General features: G+C 40.7%; 1 protein-coding gene across 12 annotated transcripts in view; it reads left to right on the top strand.

Moving 5' to 3' along the window:
- map3k7 (mitogen-activated protein kinase kinase kinase 7) overlaps positions 1 to 19450 on the top strand; it is a 116907-nt gene that overhangs the window by 60358 nt on the left and 37099 nt on the right. For 10 of the 12 annotated variants that reach the window (XM_069887083.1, XM_069887090.1, XM_069887080.1 and 7 more), the window contains 3 exons: positions 2156 to 2294; positions 6272 to 6396; positions 7341 to 7469. In XM_069887083.1, the coding sequence (XP_069743184.1) occupies positions 2156 to 2294; positions 6272 to 6396; positions 7341 to 7469 (393 nt within the window). Of the gene's footprint in view, positions 1 to 2155; positions 2295 to 6271; positions 6397 to 7340; positions 7470 to 18452; positions 18605 to 19450 lie in introns of those variants that run through there. The other 2 variants (XM_069887085.1, XM_069887086.1) reach the window with 2 other exon arrangements.

Raw genomic sequence — 19450 nt, 5'->3', positions numbered from 1 at the left:
TGAGTGAGTGTCTGTGGTTCATTGTCCATTCATAAATCTGATGGTGGAGGGGAAGAAGCCATTTTTGTGTCATTGAGTGTTTGTTTTCAGGCTTCGGTACCTCCTTCCTGATGGTAGCAGTGTGAAGAGGGCATGGCCTGGGTGGAGACAATCCTTGAGGATAGAGGCTGCTTTCTTGAGACATTGCTTCTTGAGGAAGTCCTTATTGGAGTAAAGCTGAATGCCCATGGTGGGGCTAGCCAAGATCACAAGTTTCTGTCCTATGCATTGGAGTCTTCATTACTAGACAGTAATGCAACCAGTCAGAATGCTCTGAAATTTGCAAGAGTTATAGGTGACTTATCTAATCTCCTCAAACTTTTCACAAAGTGTAGCTGCTTGTGAGCCTTCATGATTACAATGACATCTTTAGTGATGTTGACACCCAAGAATTTGAAGTTCTTTACCCTTTCTACTGCTGGTTTCCTCTTCCTGAAATCCACAGTTTTGGTAATGTTGAGTGCAAGGTTGTTGTTGTGACACCACTCAACCAGCTGAACTGTCTCACTTCTGCATGCTGTCTGTAATTCTGACAATGATCGTGTTGTCACCTGCAAATTTGTAAATGGCATTTGAATTTTGCCTAGCCATGCATTAATGGGTGTAGAGAGAAAGAGTAGAGCAGTGGGTTAAGCACACATCCTTTAGGTGTGCTTGTATTCATTGTCATTGACCAAGAAACATTGTTACCGATTTACACTGATTGTGGTCTTCCGATAAGGAAGTCAAGGATCCAGTTGCAGAGGAAGGTGCAGAGGCCCAGGTTTTGAAGCTTGTGGACCAGTACTGAGGGGAACGCTGAAAGCTGAGCTGAAAAGCAGCCTGATGTACCTGTGGCTGTTGTCTCGATGATCCAGGGCTGAGTGGAGAGGATTTGAGATTGCATCTGTTGTAGAACGATTGTAGCAGTATGCAAGTTGCAGAGGCTCTAGGTCTTAGGTATGAGTTAATTCTGACCATGATCAATCTCTCAGCCCTTTTCATCACAGTAAAAGGAAGTGCTACTGAGTGATCATTCATTCTGTTCTTCTTGGGCCCTTTTGAGGCAGGAGTGAACTTGCGACTGTAGCAATGAGAGATCGAAAATGTCCACGAACACTTCAGCTAGTTGGTTGGCACAGATTTTCAATACCCTGCCAGGTCTGCTGTCAGGGCCTTCTGCCTCTCCATCTTTCACCCTCTTGAAAGATGTTCTGATGTTGATCTCGGTCCACTACTCCCCTGGAATCAGCAACTCATGGGTTCTGGCCTCCCTGCTATTGGCACTGAGGTCACTGGATCTTCAAAAAAAAAGTGGTGGCCCTATTCTACAGGCAGCACTGAAAAATGTATCTCCATTACCCTGCTTGTCCCAAGTCTGTGCCAGCAACACCAGCGCCACCATCTTGACACCCATCAAATTGAAAATGGAAGCTGCCTGTCACCCCATGGCTGAACAATGTATATATAACTGGAGAGATTTCTGATATGAACTATTGGAAGAAATAGGACACAATAGTACATTTAACATTCATTTTCAGCTTTAAATCTGAATGTGTGTTCAGACTCAACTAAATTTTAATATGGAATACCAATCTGAATAACTTTTCACTGATAAATGGGAGAATATTTTGTGATAATTAGGTTTTAGGAATTGCATGTTATATTGTCCAATTAGCATGCATTTCTTTTTGCAGGGAAACATGCATTTTGGTTTGGGCTATTCACAAAAAAAAATTAGAAAATGTTATAAAACTTCGTAAAAACAGAGGAAAGCTGGTTTTTCATTCTCTGGTTATGTATTAGCCTTGCTTTCTTTAACATGATCTTTTTGCTTTTTAACCACATCTTTTTCTACAAAAGCATCCTGATTATCTCTTGATTTTTTTTTTGGGGTAATATTTGACGTGACGCAATTCCATGGTCAATTATTCTACATGTTATAAATATAAAACTAGTTCCTTACAGATGGAGTTGTTTTGTTCATTTAGGATGCAACCATTCATTGCTGTAGCTACCAATTTAAAATTGTAATAATGCTATTTTTATATATTTCAAAATTTGAAATTAAAGTTGTATATGGTTTAAAAGAATATTTTTCAATAATATATCAATATAAATCTTTGTTGATCCTCAGTGCTACATGGAGCTGAACCCTTACCGCATTACGCTGCTGCCCATGCAATGAATTGGTGTTTACAGTGTGCACAAGGAGTGGCATACCTACATGGCATGAAACCCAAGGCTTTAATCCACAGGGACCTCAAACCACCAAAGTAGGTATTTTCTTTAAAAGAACAATCAAAGAATAACAGCTAATACTGTATAGACAGAAGCACTGCAAATACATTATTATTTTATTATGAATATCCTTAAGATAGGAGCTAACGTACAGTAGAGAGCTCTTTGATGATTGCATGCCTTATCATTCATGTTAGTGGAAATGCTTAGTGTTGATACTAAATTCTGAAAATGAAAAGTGTTTTTATCTGCTACCTTGTGGAAATTAAGTAAATAATTACCATGCTATGAGTGTAGAGGGGACGTAGCTAGTAGGATGAGGACAAAGTGGAAGGGGTAGGGCAGGTGGGGGGGGGGATTGATGAGTCATTGAGAGTCAAAGGATATCAGAGACAGTTGATTGGCAGGAGAGAGAGCAATGAATGGGTCAGGTGGAAGAAGATGAAGTGGTGACTTGTGATTTAATGAAAGACCAGTCAGAACAGAGAGTGGGGGGAGGGGTGTCTTGGGTAAACTTGTACCTCTCACTTTGTTCGTTTTAGATTGGTCACAGTGTTTGAACTACCGAAAGAAAATAGACACACGCCCTGAGCAGTTCTTGATTCCAGGATTTGTATAATCTGAACTGCTCTCGGTGTGTGTGTCTATTTTCTTTCGGTAGTTCAAACACTGTGACCAATCTAAAACGAACAAAGTGAGAGGTACAAGTTTACCCAAGACAATTGGCGCTGCGAGCAGGGTTGGTCTCAAGATGTTTCGCCGAAAGAAAGAGGTGAGCCCTGAGCAGTTCTTGATTCCAGATGGACTTCCAAAGACGATGGATTTGGCATGTTGGCCAATACCCTTACTTTGTTGGGACCACCCATTAGTTGGGACTTGTATAATCTGAACTGCTCTCGGTGTGTGTGTCTATTTTCTTTCGGTAGTTCAAACATTGTGACCAATCTAAAATGAACAAAATGAGAGGTGCAAGTTTACCCAAGACAATTGGCGCAGCGAGCAGGGTTGGTCTCAAGATGTTTCGCCGAAAGAAAGAGGTGAGCCCTGAGCAGTTCTTAATTCCAGGATGGACTTCCAAAGATGATGAGTTTGGCATGTCGGCCAATATCCTGTCTTTGTTGGGACCACCCATTAGTTGGGGTGAGAAGTTAGATTCATGAACTGTTTTCGGTGTGTGTGTCTATTTTCTTTTGGTAGTTCAAATACTGTGACCAATCTAAAACGAACAAAATGGGAGGTATAAGTTTACCCAACACAAGGGGATAGGGGGAAATATGGGTGAAAAAGAATGGAGCCAAAGAGGAAAGGGGGTAAGAATGGGTGGGGGGCTGTGTAGAAAAGGGGGGCTGAGTAGAAAAGGGGACAAAAAGAGGATGCAGGGGGAAGAACACAAGTAGCCTGGAAGAAGAGAGAAGGAATGTTACCTCAAGTTGGATAATTCAATGGCCATACCATATAGTGAAGAATACCAAGGCTGGACGAGCTGATGCAGGAATGGGAAGAGTTGAAATATCATGCAACCAGGAGCCCAAGGTGAACAGAGCATAAATGCTCTGTGAAACAGTCCCAAACCTACACTTAATCTCACCAATGTTGAGGAGGCCACATTGTGAGCACCAACTGTAATTGATAACGAGGTTGGGAGAGGTGTACATGAATCTTTGCCTCACATGGAAGGACTGTTTAGGTCCCTGGATGGTGGTGAGAGTGGAGATGTAAGAACAAGTTTGCCCCTCCCATGAATGCAAGAAAAGTGGTGGGGATGATATAGGACAATCCCTGTGGAAGGCAGGAAGAGATAGATTTGTTGAATAAAAAAATCTACAGGTGGTGCGATTGTAATTTATGCAAAATGGCTGGAGAAACTCAGCAAGTCACGCACCATTCTTTATGTTGCAAATATATAGATGTACAACCAATGTTTCGGGCCTGAGCCCTTCAAGGTGTGAGAAAAATGCAGGCAGGCACATGAAGGGGTAAAACACGAAAGTCTGCAGACACCATGGTTGAAGTAAAAGCACAACGTTGAAGAAACTCAGCAGGTTAAACAGTGACTTAATGTAGTAAAGATACATAACCAGCAATTCAGGAGTTTCTCCAGCATTGTGTTTTTGCCCGAAGGGATAGTTATGTTTTTTGTTGGGGTCTTGTGCAGTTGTTGGAAATGACAAAGGATGATGTGTCGAATCTGAACACTTGTAGGGTGAGAGGTGAAGACAAGAGGAAGCCTATCCTATTTCTGTTTATCCTCCGTCTCCCCTTTTTTTAAAAATTTGCCTTTCAGTAATATCATGTCTGATTTTTTTTTTTATGAGCCCTCTTTTCAGCACATATCCATATCCCTTCCAGCTCCCCTCATACCTAAAAATATATTAATTTCTGTGCAGTAACAAGCTTCCATAGCTCTCTTGGGCATAGAATTCCAAAGGGAGGAAATGTCCTCTTAACTCTGTCCTGATTAGTTGAGCCTTTATTTTATTCCTGCAACTTCAAGTTCTAGGCACCTCAGTCAGGGGAAACATCATTCCTGCTTCTATCTTCTTAGCACTCTTAAGAAGATTGCATATTTCAATAAAATCATGTTATTTTTACCAACTTAGTAGATTATAAACCAAGTTTATTTCATCACTTCCACAAACCCTGCCATTGAGTCTACATTGCAGTCCTTCTATCTTCAGTATATGCAGTAAAAAAAACCCTGGTATTCGGCACTATGGGGATTGGAGGATGACGAATAAGTGTATTTTCTGGTTACTTGAGACTTACTCTTACAAGGTCTAAGACACCTGCATTAAGAGTATTACAAACTGTTTACTAACACAAAAATACCACACTGTACTTAAACTTGCAGATGTAGCAATGTTTAAATTTTACAAAGAATTTGACTGAAAATAAAGTAAAATGCTTTAAGGGTTATATATTCACATGGAAGGCAGGAAGAGATAGATTTGTCGAATAAGAAAATCTACAGGTGGTGCGATTGTTTGAGACATAATCCCTCTGGATTATGCCAGAACATCATTTTAGCATGGTGTACTTGTTGATTGTCAACTTCAGGAAGTTTCTCCCACTCCACAGAGCTACCCAAAAGATGAACAATAACATAGATAATTAACACCCTCCCCCCAAGTTTTCAGATAAAGCCTCTGAGTGGGACGACTCTTAATAAGCAGGGATAAGGAGACACTTCAAGAGAATCACCCCAATGGTGAGTGGCATCAACCATCTCTTCATCCTGGGCGACGCCATTGCTGCTTCACACAATTTTATTCAAACAGCTGCTATGAGCAAAGCACAACCAAGACATTCCATTGTCTGAATATTTGCTACCATCTTCAAAGGTTTATATGTTACTTCAGAGAGCATTTACTTTCACAATTTTGAACTTTGTATTTTTTCCTATTATTTTATTCTTATTTATTTTATTTTTTTGCCAGTTGCTTGAATTCTGGATATTAGGGGTTTTACAGTACTTTGATAGGAAAACTGGATGTACATAATATTTTATATGTAAACTCACTAGGACCCTAAACTACAGCAAGAGAGTATAACATAGTTGTGTAACTAGTACATCTGATTCCTCACAATGCTGTAGACCTGAGTTGAATACCAACCTCTTTTCACCCAAGATTGAAGGCTGGTTCTGTTGTACTTTCCTGACCAACATCACTGACTAAAAGAAGGCAGCTGATCATCCATCCTAGTTTTGTTTATTGATTCTACACCTGTATCATGGTTATCCTGTTTCCCGGTTATGACGGGATTGAGTGTATTGTTTTTTTTTAAATGATGTGAACTGTCATTCACATAGTGTTATTTTCATTTACTTTGTACTGAAAGGAGAGATAAGATTTCTACCCACCGACTACAGCGTAAGGCTTTGTAGATTTACTGGGTGTAATTTGGCAGCACGAGTTTAAATGGCTGGAATCGGCTTCTACTATGCTGTAAGTAAAAAAGATACTCTACAAAAGAGATTGCTGGTGTTACAGTTTTGTTTTTCACTCTAAAGCTTGCTGCTGGTTGCTGGTGGGACAGTTCTGAAGATCTGTGACTTTGGCACAGCTTGTGATATTCAAACGCACATGACCAACAACAAGGGAAGTGCTGCTTGGATGGCTCCAGAAGTTTTTGAAGGTAAGCAATGCAGATTGTGATTTGCTGAGACATCATTTGAATTTCTCCTCTGATTAAAAGCATGACAAAATGTAATATGGCATCAGAATCAAAGGTGCCAGTGTTTGATGTTGTCAAATTAATTAATTGCAGTGCTTTTACTGCAGGAGAATCCTTATTGCTACATAAATAATGAATTATTAGTTTATCCACAACTGGCTAGATTTGGTGACTTATGGAAAGCTGCATGTGTGGACAGATCATTTGGTTGCTCTTCATGTGTGATTGTAAACAATCAAGCAACAGTGAGGAAGAGAAAAATATCAATATCATGTGGCACCAATTTAGTGGTAGGCTCTGATGCTGGATTTTCCCTAAATGATTCTAGTCAGTCCAAAACATATTCTGCAAATAATATGGTGACACAAACTTTCTGAGATAGGATGGGAATAATATGCTAGGTCTCACATAATCATTTTGCTTCCTAGACTTTAATTGATAGGGACCAGATTTCTTTTAAAGTTGACAAGGGATTTTTAGAAAAATCTCTCAGATTTAAGCTAAGCCTTGATACTGGCTATGTACAAGTACATGAGTCAAAACAAAATGTTTAATTAGATTCTGATTCTGTCGTACACACATAAATCCATATTTAACAGGATAAATAATACTTCTGCTGCACTGCTTGAGAGGGTATTTTGCTTGATACAAAGATGATTTTTCTTTTTGCCAATAGCAACATGCCTTGATTTATTTAGAAAATACTTTGTGAAAATCTACACTCAAAATTTAATTTTTAAAATTGTGCCAAATGTGTTGTATTGATAGGTGCAGTGAACCCCACACTTATTAGTAATGCATAGGATTTCCTCTGATGAGTGAATGTTTCAAACTAATTTTTTTTTTAAACTTTATTCCAATTTATAGTGATGCTACTTCAGTAACTTGTTGAATTTGTATCACAGGAAGTAACTATAGTGAAAAGTGTGATGTCTTCAGTTGGGGAATTATTCTATGGGAAGTAATAACTCGTCGAAAACCTTTTGATGAAATTGGTGGTCCTGCATTTCGCATCATGTGGGCTGTCCATAATGGTAAGTTAATGCTTGGAAAATGTTCTCTTGGCAATAACTTGATATTTTTGAGATTGGAACATCATTTGGTATCATGTGCATTGCTCAATACAGTTTTGACGTACAGTAAAATGCTGACTGGATATATTGGGTCGATGTTGTTTGTGCTGCATGGTACAGTAAAATCTCTTATCTAAAACTCAAGCAACTGGCAGCCTCAAGCACCAGTAAAAAAAATTGCAGAAAATAAATGAGTAAAAAATATATAAGTTTAAAATTGGTGCCCCTTAACGATCGGTAACAATCTACACATCATGCAGTCTCAAACAACCAGAAAATTCATTTATCCAACATCTATCAATCCACATAAGTGCCAGGTGCTGGGGGTTTTACTGTACTTTGTAAACACTAATGTTTTAATTTTTTTTAATTCCAGTTTTATTGTTTAATTTTCTATACCTTGAACTTTTATTTGCAGTGGTAAGCAAGATGTTTGTAAGATTCAGAGTTCAGCAACCAGGTAGACTGGTTGCCTGGTATAAGGGCTGATTCAGAATTGTGGTATACCTGTATATCCCTCTGGATTATGCCAGAACATCATTTTAGCATGGTGTACTTGTAGATTGTCAACTTCAGGAAGCATGAACAAGTTGCAGATTCATAGTTAAAGAAAACACCAAAAAAAAATCCTTGTATACTTATAGTTCAATGAGTTAAACTTGTGGTGAATCAGGCTTTATCTCTATAGTGACAATGGAGTTATTTTTCCATTTTATTGAGATTCCCTCTAAACTGTATTCTGCTACATACATTTAACTAAAATTTGGCATCTTGAAACTTGAATGGACAAACTTGTATAAATGGTTACTTTTATTAATCAATTAAAAAAAACAGTTGAAGTGATGCATTTGTGATGTGTCAGAGCTCATGAAAGCCACTGAGATCTATGACGATCAGAATCATAGTGTCTGCATCTTGAGGAACCATTGCTCAGAATACAGATGTGTATTGGGGCTGAAATGATTATCTGACAACTTGTTCTAAAAGCCATTATTGAATTAAGTTCTGAAAAATTAGTTAGGCAAGAGGCATGGAAAGATTTGACTATTGGTGATACAGTTACGGAGATCCAGAAAGTAGATGCTGAAGTTGTGAACTGTGTGGTTTTTCAATTTTTTTAAAAATAATTCTTCTTGGCTGCCTGAAGGAGTGGAGAGTACAGAGAAGATGAGCAAACATGGGTGAGGGAGAGAAAGGGGTGAAAAGAAATGTGGTAGTGATCAGTGACAGAATATTTTGAAGTGTTTTAAATGTTCTCTGCACCTATATGTGAGCTTTGAAGGAGGTGCTATCTGATCGATACATAATTCTTCAGGTTGATAAGGAATATTTTGTCAGGGGAAAGACTAGTTCTCGTGGTCCATGTGGGTGCCAATGCCCTGGTTAGTATTAAAAATATTCTGATGTAGTGTGAGTAGGTCAGTGTAAAGGTTAAAATGCAAGTTGCAAGCAAATTCTGTAAGCAGAGTTAGTAGATGTTGACAAATTTATGTTGTTTCCTAGTAACATCCTTCTTCAAGGTGGGAGCTAGTGTTCTCTGTGTTTTTGAGATAAAGGTTTCAGTTTGATTTTCTTTCGTTTTACGAAAATGCAGACATTAAGAGTTCCGACAACTTTTATTGACCATAGTTTTAATATTGTCTAACAAAGTTTTAACGGCTTGTAACAATGTAGTAAAGTTTCGCCGCACTGCCGTCTGAGGTTTCCAACCACAACCAGGCCACAAATGGTAGCAAGAGTCCTCCAGCCTCTTTTTCAGGGAAACTCACCTCAGTCTACAGTTCCTTGGAGCCTTGGCCCTACTACCTCCTCTAGTCTTCGCCATTCTTCCAGCCCGATACAGGGCGCTGCCAGCAATGCAGAAAGCCCACACAGCTGCCGACCGCTGCCCTGCAGACTCCAGCCTTCACTACCGACTCTGCTCTCCACTCCGCCATCCCTGACATGGAGGGTTCATCCATGACCACTAGGTAGCTGAGCTCTCCAGCACCAGCCGTTCAGTCGAACCTCGGCAATGGAAGAACGGTAACTGCTCAGACAGGAGTCACTTTACGCTGATGGACATTGCTCTATGTCTTACTGATCCCATGGACTGGACTCAGTCTATAAACATGATCCGTTCACTGTTATTTTGTGCATTCCGTTGTGTAGTTTGTTTTAAAGTTGAATGTAATGTTGTTAATTTGTAAGGCATAAAATTGTAATTAGGAGGCTGGGATAAGATGCCAGCCATGGTTCGAGATGGGTGTGTGGCAGTTGTTCACAGTGACCTCTCGCTACGGTGCCATTTTCCCCGCTTCTATGCTTGGTCTTATGCATAGTATTATGTTATTAAGTAACACCTTTGTCCTGGAGAAACGCAATTTTGTTTTTATGGCTGTTTTACAGTTTTAAAAATGACAATAAATTCTGATTGACTGAAGTAAGAACACAGTTTGGAGAAATTGCCGCTTGTCCTTTGAGGGCTGTTTTGGTTTTGAAGTTGTCGTTGTGCATGTTTGATGTCTGAGTGCGACAGTCAGCTGAATGGATAAGATGGCAGCCACGGCTGAAGCTGCTACACGTCAAGAAGATGAAGGTCGTAGAACTTAAAGAAGAATTGCATTGGCGTCAATTAGAATCAAGTGGAAATAAAACTACTCTTCAAGCAAGTTTGAAAGAGGCAATAGAAAGAGAGGAGGTAATGGCTACTGGGAGTATAAATCCCACAGAATTACTGCAAGAAATCTAAGATCTGCCACGTGGAAATGGCTGAAGCTGGGCCACAAGATGGTGGTGAGGAGGATGGGCAATCAAAATGGGGACAGAGTCAGATATTAAGGCAGCATCTGATGTACAGAATGACATATAACCAGAAGATAGTACATCAAATACATGGAGCAGGAGAACCAAGAAGAGTTCTAGAACAAGTTCCAGTGTTTTAAGTACTGCATCTACACCTGTAAAGGTTCAGGCTGACGTGGCAGCTCTTGAAGCGGAAAAATAAATCCTTCAAATTAAATTGGCCTTAGATGATCGGGAGGAGCAGAAAAGTATAAGGCAGGAGCAACTATGGAGAGAAGAGGAGCAGCCACGAATGGAAAAGGAGCTGTAGGAAGAGGAGAGAAGAAGGGAGGAAGTGCAGCTAAAAAGGCAAAAGGACCAACTGGAATTGGACAAAAGAAAGCACTAGAAGGCTCAGAAGTATCTAGTGCTCAAAGTACATTATCAAAAGCATCTGATGCTGTGGAGTTGTGTTTGGAGGAAGGATATCAGTAAAGGAAAATATTTAATACCAAGGCTGAGCCATTGTCTAGGTTACAAGACGTGCATGGTCCTGAACTAAACAGGTGATGCCAGATCTCAAACCCCAATAATGACCCCACTGGACAGAGATGTGAGCTAATGCTATCTTATGCAACCGAATATCAACTAATCCCAACAGGTAATAGAAATGTGGGTGAACAAAGTAGCTTTCTCCCAAGCGTGACAAGGCAAGATGAAATGGCTGCATTCAGTTACATCTCTCTTTTCTCTGCCCAAGAGAAAGATTCCAGCTTTTGATGGTGACTCACTTCATTTCCAAAATGTTTATGAAAAACTTTGAACACAGTATTGAAATTAAGAGCCAAAACTAAGGGGATTGTGTATATTATTTGGAACAGTTCACAAGTGGACAACCACAAGATCTTGTAAAGAGTTGCCATCATATGGCTCTAAATGAAGGACGCCAAAAGCCAAAGTTCTTACTGAAGAAACATTTTAGCAACAAGCATAAAATTTCTACAGGTTATGCACAAAAGGCTCTTTCATGGTTGTCAATAAGACCGGATGACACGAAGGTTTACAAGCTTTTGCTCTCTTTCTAAAAGGATGTTGCAATGTCATGATGGAGATCGGCCATCTACGAGAGCTTGACGTATCTACTAATATGCTAATTATTATGGATAAATTACCCTATTGGATGAAAGAAGTATCGAAAAGTTCAGTTGTTGAAAACCAGAAAAGAAACCATGTGACAGCTATTTTTGAGGATTTGGTGGAGTTCATTGAAGGGCAAGTGGACATTGTCACAGATCCATTATATGGAAAGATCAAAGGCACCCAAACAGTGAGTAAAGAAGTTGAGATGTCCAAATCATACCCTTAACTAAAATTTTGAAAAAAGTACATTTTCAACCTTACTGGCAGTGCAGGATAGAGAAATTGAAGAAAATGAAAGTTTGCCTTTTGAGAAGAAAATGATAAGCATACTATGGAAAGGTGTGCACAGATGGAAGAGAAGACGCATAGTGAGAAAATCGCTTTTTAGAAAGAAAATGGAGTATGTTTTGGCTGTCTGTGTAAAGGACACATTAGCAAAATGTGATTCAGCTGTGACATATGTAGTCAGAAGCATCCTAAAAAGCTTCCAGGAAAAGAAGAAAATGTAAAAGGAACAAATGACAAAAAAAAGCATATGAAAATGGTGCAGAAGTCTTGGTACAGACAAATGGTCTTACTGGGGCCGGAGAGAACTACTGCAAACTTTTAATAGTACCTGTGCAAGTCAAGGCCAAGAAAGGAAGTGCAATAGTGCAGACTTATGCATTTCTTGACCCAGGAAGCATTGCATCTTTTTGCTCTGTGGGACTAATGAATAAGCTTAATCTTCAAGGAAGAAGTACAAAAATTCTATTGACAACTATAGGTCAAGTTAAACACATTGAAACCAATGTTATTTCAGGCCTAGAGATCACTGGACTGGATAATAACGATTGTTATGAACTCCTAGGCATAAAGAAAACACCCCACATCAAAATGGCATGGAACCGTGAACGCATTTGAAAAATCTTTGTTTACATGAAATCAACTCTGAGATTGAATTGCTGATTGGTTCAGATGTACCAAAAGCTCTGGAATCACTGGATATCATAAAAGAGTGTGGGAGATGGACCTTGCACAGTCAAAATTATGCTTGGTCGGATGATTAATGGACCATTAGAAAAAATAAGAGGTTCAAAATCAATAAGATATTGATTGTTAAGCTTGATAGGCTGTGGGAGCAGCAGTTCAAGAATTATTTTTCTTAGTGCATCAGGGGCAACCAAGTACCTTCAAAGGAAGACCAGGAGTTCTTGGAATCTGTGTCAAAATCTACCAAGCTGGTTAATGATCATTATTGAATTGGATTACCTTTGAATAAAAGGGAAATATGCATGCCTGATAATAGAAGTGCTATCAAACAATGTACACTGAATTTAGAGAGAAGATTCTTCCTTTCATTCAGTCTACACCAAAAGTGAGTTTGATATATCCAAAGGATGTGCAGAGAAAGTATCAGAATGTGTTGCTGTCAAAAAAATGGTACTTACCACACCATGGGGTTTTGCATCCAAAGAAAAAAAAAACTTTGTGTGATTGTAGAGCAACCTTTTGAGGGGTTTCATTAAATTTTCAACTCTTACAGTGTCTTGATTTGACCAGTACGTTGATAGGAGTCTTAACTAGATTCCGTAAAGAACCTGTCATCATTACTGCAGATATCAGAATTTATTGTCACGAACAAGTCATGAAATTCGGTGACATTGAAATAATGTTCTGTCAGGTGTAAGTATCAAATGAAGACTGTGATTTGTTACGATCCTTTGGTTGCCTGATGGAGATGATGGTCAGAACATGGTAGAATATAGAATGGAGTGACTTCGTCACCAAGTTGTGCGGATTTTGCCCTTAGGAAGTGTGCTGAGGACAAAGTGGAACAATTTAGCTCTCAAGCTATAAGCACCATCAGGAATAACTTCTATATGATGGTTGTGCCACTTCTGTAGCTCAGAATCAGAATTATGAACAAGTCATGAAATTTGGTGTTTTGTGGTAGCATCACAGTACAAACATTCATATTATGAACCATCTTACAATAATATAATAAAAATAGTAGTGCATGAAAAATAAGGCCATGTCTTTGGTTCATTGATCATTCAGGAATCTGACTTGTCCATGCAGGTCATGATGAAGTTGGTGACACCTGTTGCATATTCATTCAAGTCTATGGATGAGTTCTTTAATATGTTCAAGTCCAGAGTCAAAGCAGTCCTGCAGATGCTCCTCCACATCCCTAGAGCATACTTTTGCCATTTTCACTGTTGGTGCTGTGGTCTTTGCTTGCACACCAGGAGTAGAAGTACAGCCAGGTGATTAGAAATACCCAAGTGCGATTGTGATATGGCTCGGTAGCTCTTTATCATGAGTTAAAAGTGTTCTGTTTCAAAGCATGCTTTCCACTTACCAAATGGACAAGTAACAGTTGCCAGATATTGGCTGCCATACCTGAAAGAGAGAGGGCAAAAAAAATGAAGAATTTAGACTCAGACCATAACAACCTTCCTTTGGAGATTGTATTAGGTGTATATTTGTGTGTTCATTGTGACATTTTTAAGTTCAAAATCATTTTGAAGTACTGACCTCTCACAAATAGGGGGATTCTATCAACAGTCAATTCAATATATGATCCTCTAGGATTATTCACACCAATTGTCCTGTCTACAAAGAAGATCCTGCAAGCTTTGTGTAGAAAAAGGATAGGTTGGAATGATGAGATACCAGAATCCATTCTACAGGAATGGGCACAATGGATGCAGGATCTTTGTAAGCTAGAAAACTTCAAGATTGACACATGCTTCAAACCCACAAAATTTGGAACTGCAAACTGCATCTTTTTGCTGAGACATATGAAGACAATTACGGAACTGTTAGTTACCTGTCACTGCTAATTAACAAGGATAAAGTACATTGTGGATTTGTAATGGGAAAGGCCAGAGTGGCTCCCTTGAAACCAGTCACTATCCCATGAATGGAGTTGATGGCTGCTACCATGGCGAGCAGAATGGACATTGTTGAAAAGAGAGTTGAAGATGAAACTAATAGACTCTATATTTTAGGCTGATAGCACATCTGTGCTCAAATACATCAACAATAAAACCACAAGGTTTCGAACTTTCGGGGCTAACAGAATCATTGAAATTGATAAAGTCACACATCCAATACAGTGACAACACGACGTTAACGCAGTTAACAATCCTACTGATCTGGCTTCCTGAGGTTTGAAAGTCAAATATTTTCTGAAGAATTAAATGTGGGTGTCTGGGCCACGATTTCTTCTACAGTTTCAAAAGGAATGACCTCAGAATTCTGATAAATTGAAAGAAATTCTACCAGATGACACTGAAATCAAAAATAAGACTACAAATGCTGTTTTGATAACATCTGAACAAATGGATACAGTTACCCGCTTAATCCCTTACTTCTCATCCTGGAATCATTTGAAAAAGGCAACAGGAACAACAAAAATGGTTTAAGATCCGAAGCATTTTTATGGCAGAGGATGTTGTGATTATCATAGACTATACAGCGCCTCGAAATTTCTGGTTGATGGGAAAGGTTGCTGATGCCATCCAGGATAAAAGAGGACTTTTACTTCATGTTTGGATCAAGTCTAAATCTGGTTTTCTGAACAGACCAATTACCCAACGCTCTTTTACAGGAGGCAGAAAGCTTTCATAATTGACTTTCACTTTTTTTCTTTTAATGGAATTTTTTTTGTTTTTAAATAATAATTAGGGGCTAATATTGTAAGGGTTAAAATGCAAGTGGCAAGCAAATTCTGTAAGCAGCCAGTAGATCTTGACATATTTCATGCTATCTTCTAGTAACATCTTTCTTTAAGGTTATAGCTAGTTTTCTCTGAGATAAACATTTGAGATAAACAGTTCAGTTTGATTTTCTTTGTTTTTCAAAAATGCAGACGTTAGAAAAGTTCCAACAACTTTTATTGACCATTTAATCATAATTTTAATATTGTCTAACAAAATTTTAAATGCTTGTAGTAATGTAGTAACTGATATGTTTAATAAACCATGGAAAACTCGACTCAACTTTAATATGAATTTGTTTGAAGACATATGGGGTGCGGACCATGACGCTCAAGTTCGGTTCCTTCTGTTTTACCTGGACCTTCACTTTGGCTGACGTGTCTCAGCCCCTACTGGGAGCGGACTTCCTTCAAGCCCACTGCTTCCTGGTGGACCTGAAAGGGTGCCATCTGATCATATCCAGGATCAATTCCAGGATCTTCCAGAACTTCACTCTTCGAGAACCCAAGTTCTTGGACCGCCCCCCCCCCCCCCCCCCCCCCCCTTCCCCACCTTGACTCGATAACCTTATTGGGAAATTAGTTTGCCAGAATCCTGGCAAGGTTCCCAGCCATTATAATGCCACAGTTCTTTACCGCAGTCCCAAAACATGGTGTCCAGCATCACATCCCCATGCAGGGACCACTGCTATATGCCCAGGCTTCCTCCTGTCAAACTGTGGCTCATCAAGGTTGAATTCAGGAAAATGGAGGAGATGGAAATTTTTTGGCACTCGGACAGCCCATGGTTAAAAATGCTTTGGATCTTAAACCATTTTTGTTGTTCCTGTTGCCTTTTTCAAATGATTCCAGGATGAGAAGTAAGGGATTAAGCGGGTAACTGTATCCATTTGTTCACTAGATGGTCTCTCCCCTACACATGCTGCCGAAATCTTCTGGGGGATGGAGACCTATGGCAACTACTGCCAGCTCAGTGATGCCACACAGCTGACCAATAGCCAGATCCCCACATCCAGGACTTCATGGCCAATCTACATAGAGAGAGAAAAATCAACCTGTCCGGGGTACCACCAGATCCCCTTGCACACCAGTGACATCCCCAAGACAGTCCTCATCACTCCATTTAGCCTTTTCAATTTCCTCCGCATGCCATTTGGCCTCAAAAACACAGCGCAAACTTTCCAGAGACTCATGGACTCAGGGTGCAGCCTGGATTTTGTTTTTATTAACCTAGATGACATCCTCGTTGTCAGTTGTTCGCGATGAGCACCTAAAACACCAAGCTTCTGTTCTGCCAGCAACTGAGCAACTACAGTCTAGCCATCAGCCCAGCAAACTGTCAGTTCGGCCCAATGGCCATTGATTTCCTTGGGCACCACATCGATCATGGGATGGACCCTTTTCCATCAAAGGTTAAGGACATTCGTCAGTTCGCTAAGCCAACTATGGTCAAAGGTTTGCAGGAGTTTGTTGGGATGGTCAACTTCTACCATTGGTTTCTGCTGTCTGTTCCAAGTATTATGTGACTGCTTTTCAAGCTGCTGCCCAGTCAGACCAAAGAACTCAGCTGAGACACGGAGTCTACAGCAGCTTTTGAGCAGGCCAAAGATGCTCTGGCCAATGACACTCTTCTAGTGTATCCGTCTGTTGATGTGCCCACCACCCTCACAGTCAACACATCCAGCACGGCAATTGGCAGCATCCTGGAGCAACTGGTTGATGGACACTCACCTTCTTCAGCAGACATCTGCGACCCTTGGAGCAGAAGTATAGTGCGTTTGACAGGGAGTTGCTAGCACTCGACCTCGCCGTACGCCATCTTTGCTATTTCCTCAAAGGACAGGATTTCACGGTCTTCACCAATCACAAGCCCCTCACTTTTGCCTTCGCCAAGATGTTAGATCCATGGTTGGCAAAGCAGCAGTGTCATCTCTCTTGTATCTCAGAGTACACAACGACTATCAAGCACATTTCTGGCAAGAATAACCTCATGGCTAACACTCTTTCCTGTACATCTGTCCTATCTGCGCACTCCTTGTCCCTTGGAATTGATTATATGGCACTCGCAGCAGCCCAACAGCAGGATGGTGATATTCCAGCATACCATACTGTAGTCTTAGAGTTACAGCTGGAAGACATGCATTTCAGGCCATCCAAAGTCACACTTCTTTGAGACATGTCCACCGGCCAACCTAGGCCCATCGTTCCCGCCACCTGTAGACATCGTGTCTTCGACACTCTATGTGGGTTGGTGGACCCATCCATCCGGGCAACAATTCAACTGGTCGCAGACAGATTCATGTGGCATAGCTTGCGTGAACAGGCTGGCCACTGGGCCAGAACTTGCCTTCACTGCCAGGCATCCAAGGTACAGACCCTCTTCGATCCTTCCTGCCAACATACAGATGACTTGGCCTTGGCCACGTCCACTTGGACATTGTCGGGCTGCTGCTGGTTTCCAGAGGAGCCACATACCTGTTCACGATGGGGTTAGGTTCACTAGATGGCCAGAAACTGTCCCACTCTCGGATACTTTCATATCCTGCACCAGGGTCCTCATTGCCAACTGTGTAGCCCATTTCAGCCTCCTTCCAATATCACATCGGACAGAGGGGCACAGTTCATGTCCCACCTATGGGCAGCAATGGCACACCACAGCCTATCACCCATAGTCTAATGGCCTGGTGGTAAGGTTCCATCGCCATTTGGAGACAGCCTCTTGGCTCAGCTCCGAGGCCTGGATTGGGCAGACGAGCTACCTTTGGTGCTCCTTGGTATCCGCTCAGCGCTGAAGGAGGACTTGGCATCATCCTCTGCTGAACTCATCTATGAGGCACCACTGGCAGTCCTGGGAGAGTTTGTGGTAGCTGGTTACAGCCAGGAGGAAACAACTATGGCGCTGCTAACAGGAAGGTGGGCACCCTGGCCCCCATCCCAATCTCACTTCCGCTCCATCTACATCCCAAAGGATCTCTAAGACTGCGAATATGTCTTCATAAAGAGAGGTGTGCACTGGATGCCCCTTCAGCACCCATACAATGGTCCATACAAGGTGTTACAACCCAACGGGACTATGTGCCTTTTGGACATTAGGGGTAGCCAGGAAATGTTCATAGTCGACTGCCTCAAACCAGCACATCTTGACCTCAATCGACCAGTATCTGTTCCAGCCCGGCGGTGGAGAGGTCGGCCTCCCAAATGTATGAACTGTTTACAACTGTGAACTTGGGTTGGGGGAGGTGGTCATGTAGCAGGCTGCACTGACCTGCAAGTGAACCGGGTCATGGAGGTGCAGGCTCGCACTGGGCTGACATCACAATGATCCAGGAAGGTGGCTGCAAAGGATCATGGGGGTCGTGCTGATAAGCTGCAGTAGAGAGAAAAGATTTTGCCTAGAAAATAAAGTCATGAAATCAGTTTGGGAGGAGCTGAGGAACAGGAAACTTAGGTAAAGTTGTCTCCATGCTTCCAAATAGTAATGTAGAAGGTAATAAAAATGAGGAAGTTAAAACAATTATGTAACAAGGATAATGTAGTAATTAGCGAGGATTTGAATCAATGTGTACGCTTGATAAATTAGATTAGCAGTTAGCCTGGCATTGGTAATGGGGACAATTCTTGTATCTTTTATTAAGTGATAGCTGGGCCCTTGCAAATTAATGGCTGGATGGGAAAAGTGGTCATGGATTCACAAAAGAGAAATGATATTGACAAATTTCTTAACAGTTGTTGAGTTTGTAAGTATCAGAATAGATGAGGGGTACCCGTGAGCATGGTGCATTTAGACTTTCAGACAGCCTTCAACGAGGTGCCAAATAATTATACAAAATTAGTGCATGTGCTGTTGGCCTGATTGGGGATTGGTCAACAAATAGAAAACAGATGGTAAATTTAAGAGGATTATTTACTGATTGAAGAAACTGAGGTTGGTGAGGTGCCATAAGGATCAGGAAGGGGTCCCATCAATTTGCAATCTGTGTAATTGATTTGGATGAGGGGACTAAGTGTTACATATCTGGATTTCCTGATGAAACAAATGCATCTGGCAGTGAGAAATTTGCAGAGATGCATCAGAGAGCTACGTGAATGAGTGAGTACAGATATAATGTGTGGAAAAATAAGAGATTATCCACAGAGAACAACAGTTTTTTTAATATATAGGGAGTTAGGTGCTAGGCTGAAGAAGAGGACATCCAGGGTAGTGATTTCAGTATTGTTTCCCATGCCACATGCTGGAGAGGTTAGAAATAGGAGGATAAGGCACCAAAAAGAAGACATGATGTTGCTTTGGCAGATAATGGGAAGGTAAACCCAAAGGGTTTCTACATATATA

The sequence above is a fragment of the Narcine bancroftii genome, chromosome 6 (genome assembly GCF_036971445.1).
Source record: "Narcine bancroftii isolate sNarBan1 chromosome 6, sNarBan1.hap1, whole genome shotgun sequence".
Lineage (NCBI taxonomy): Eukaryota > Metazoa > Chordata > Chondrichthyes > Torpediniformes > Narcinidae > Narcine > Narcine bancroftii.
This window is presented reverse-complemented; position numbering and strand designations above follow the sequence as displayed.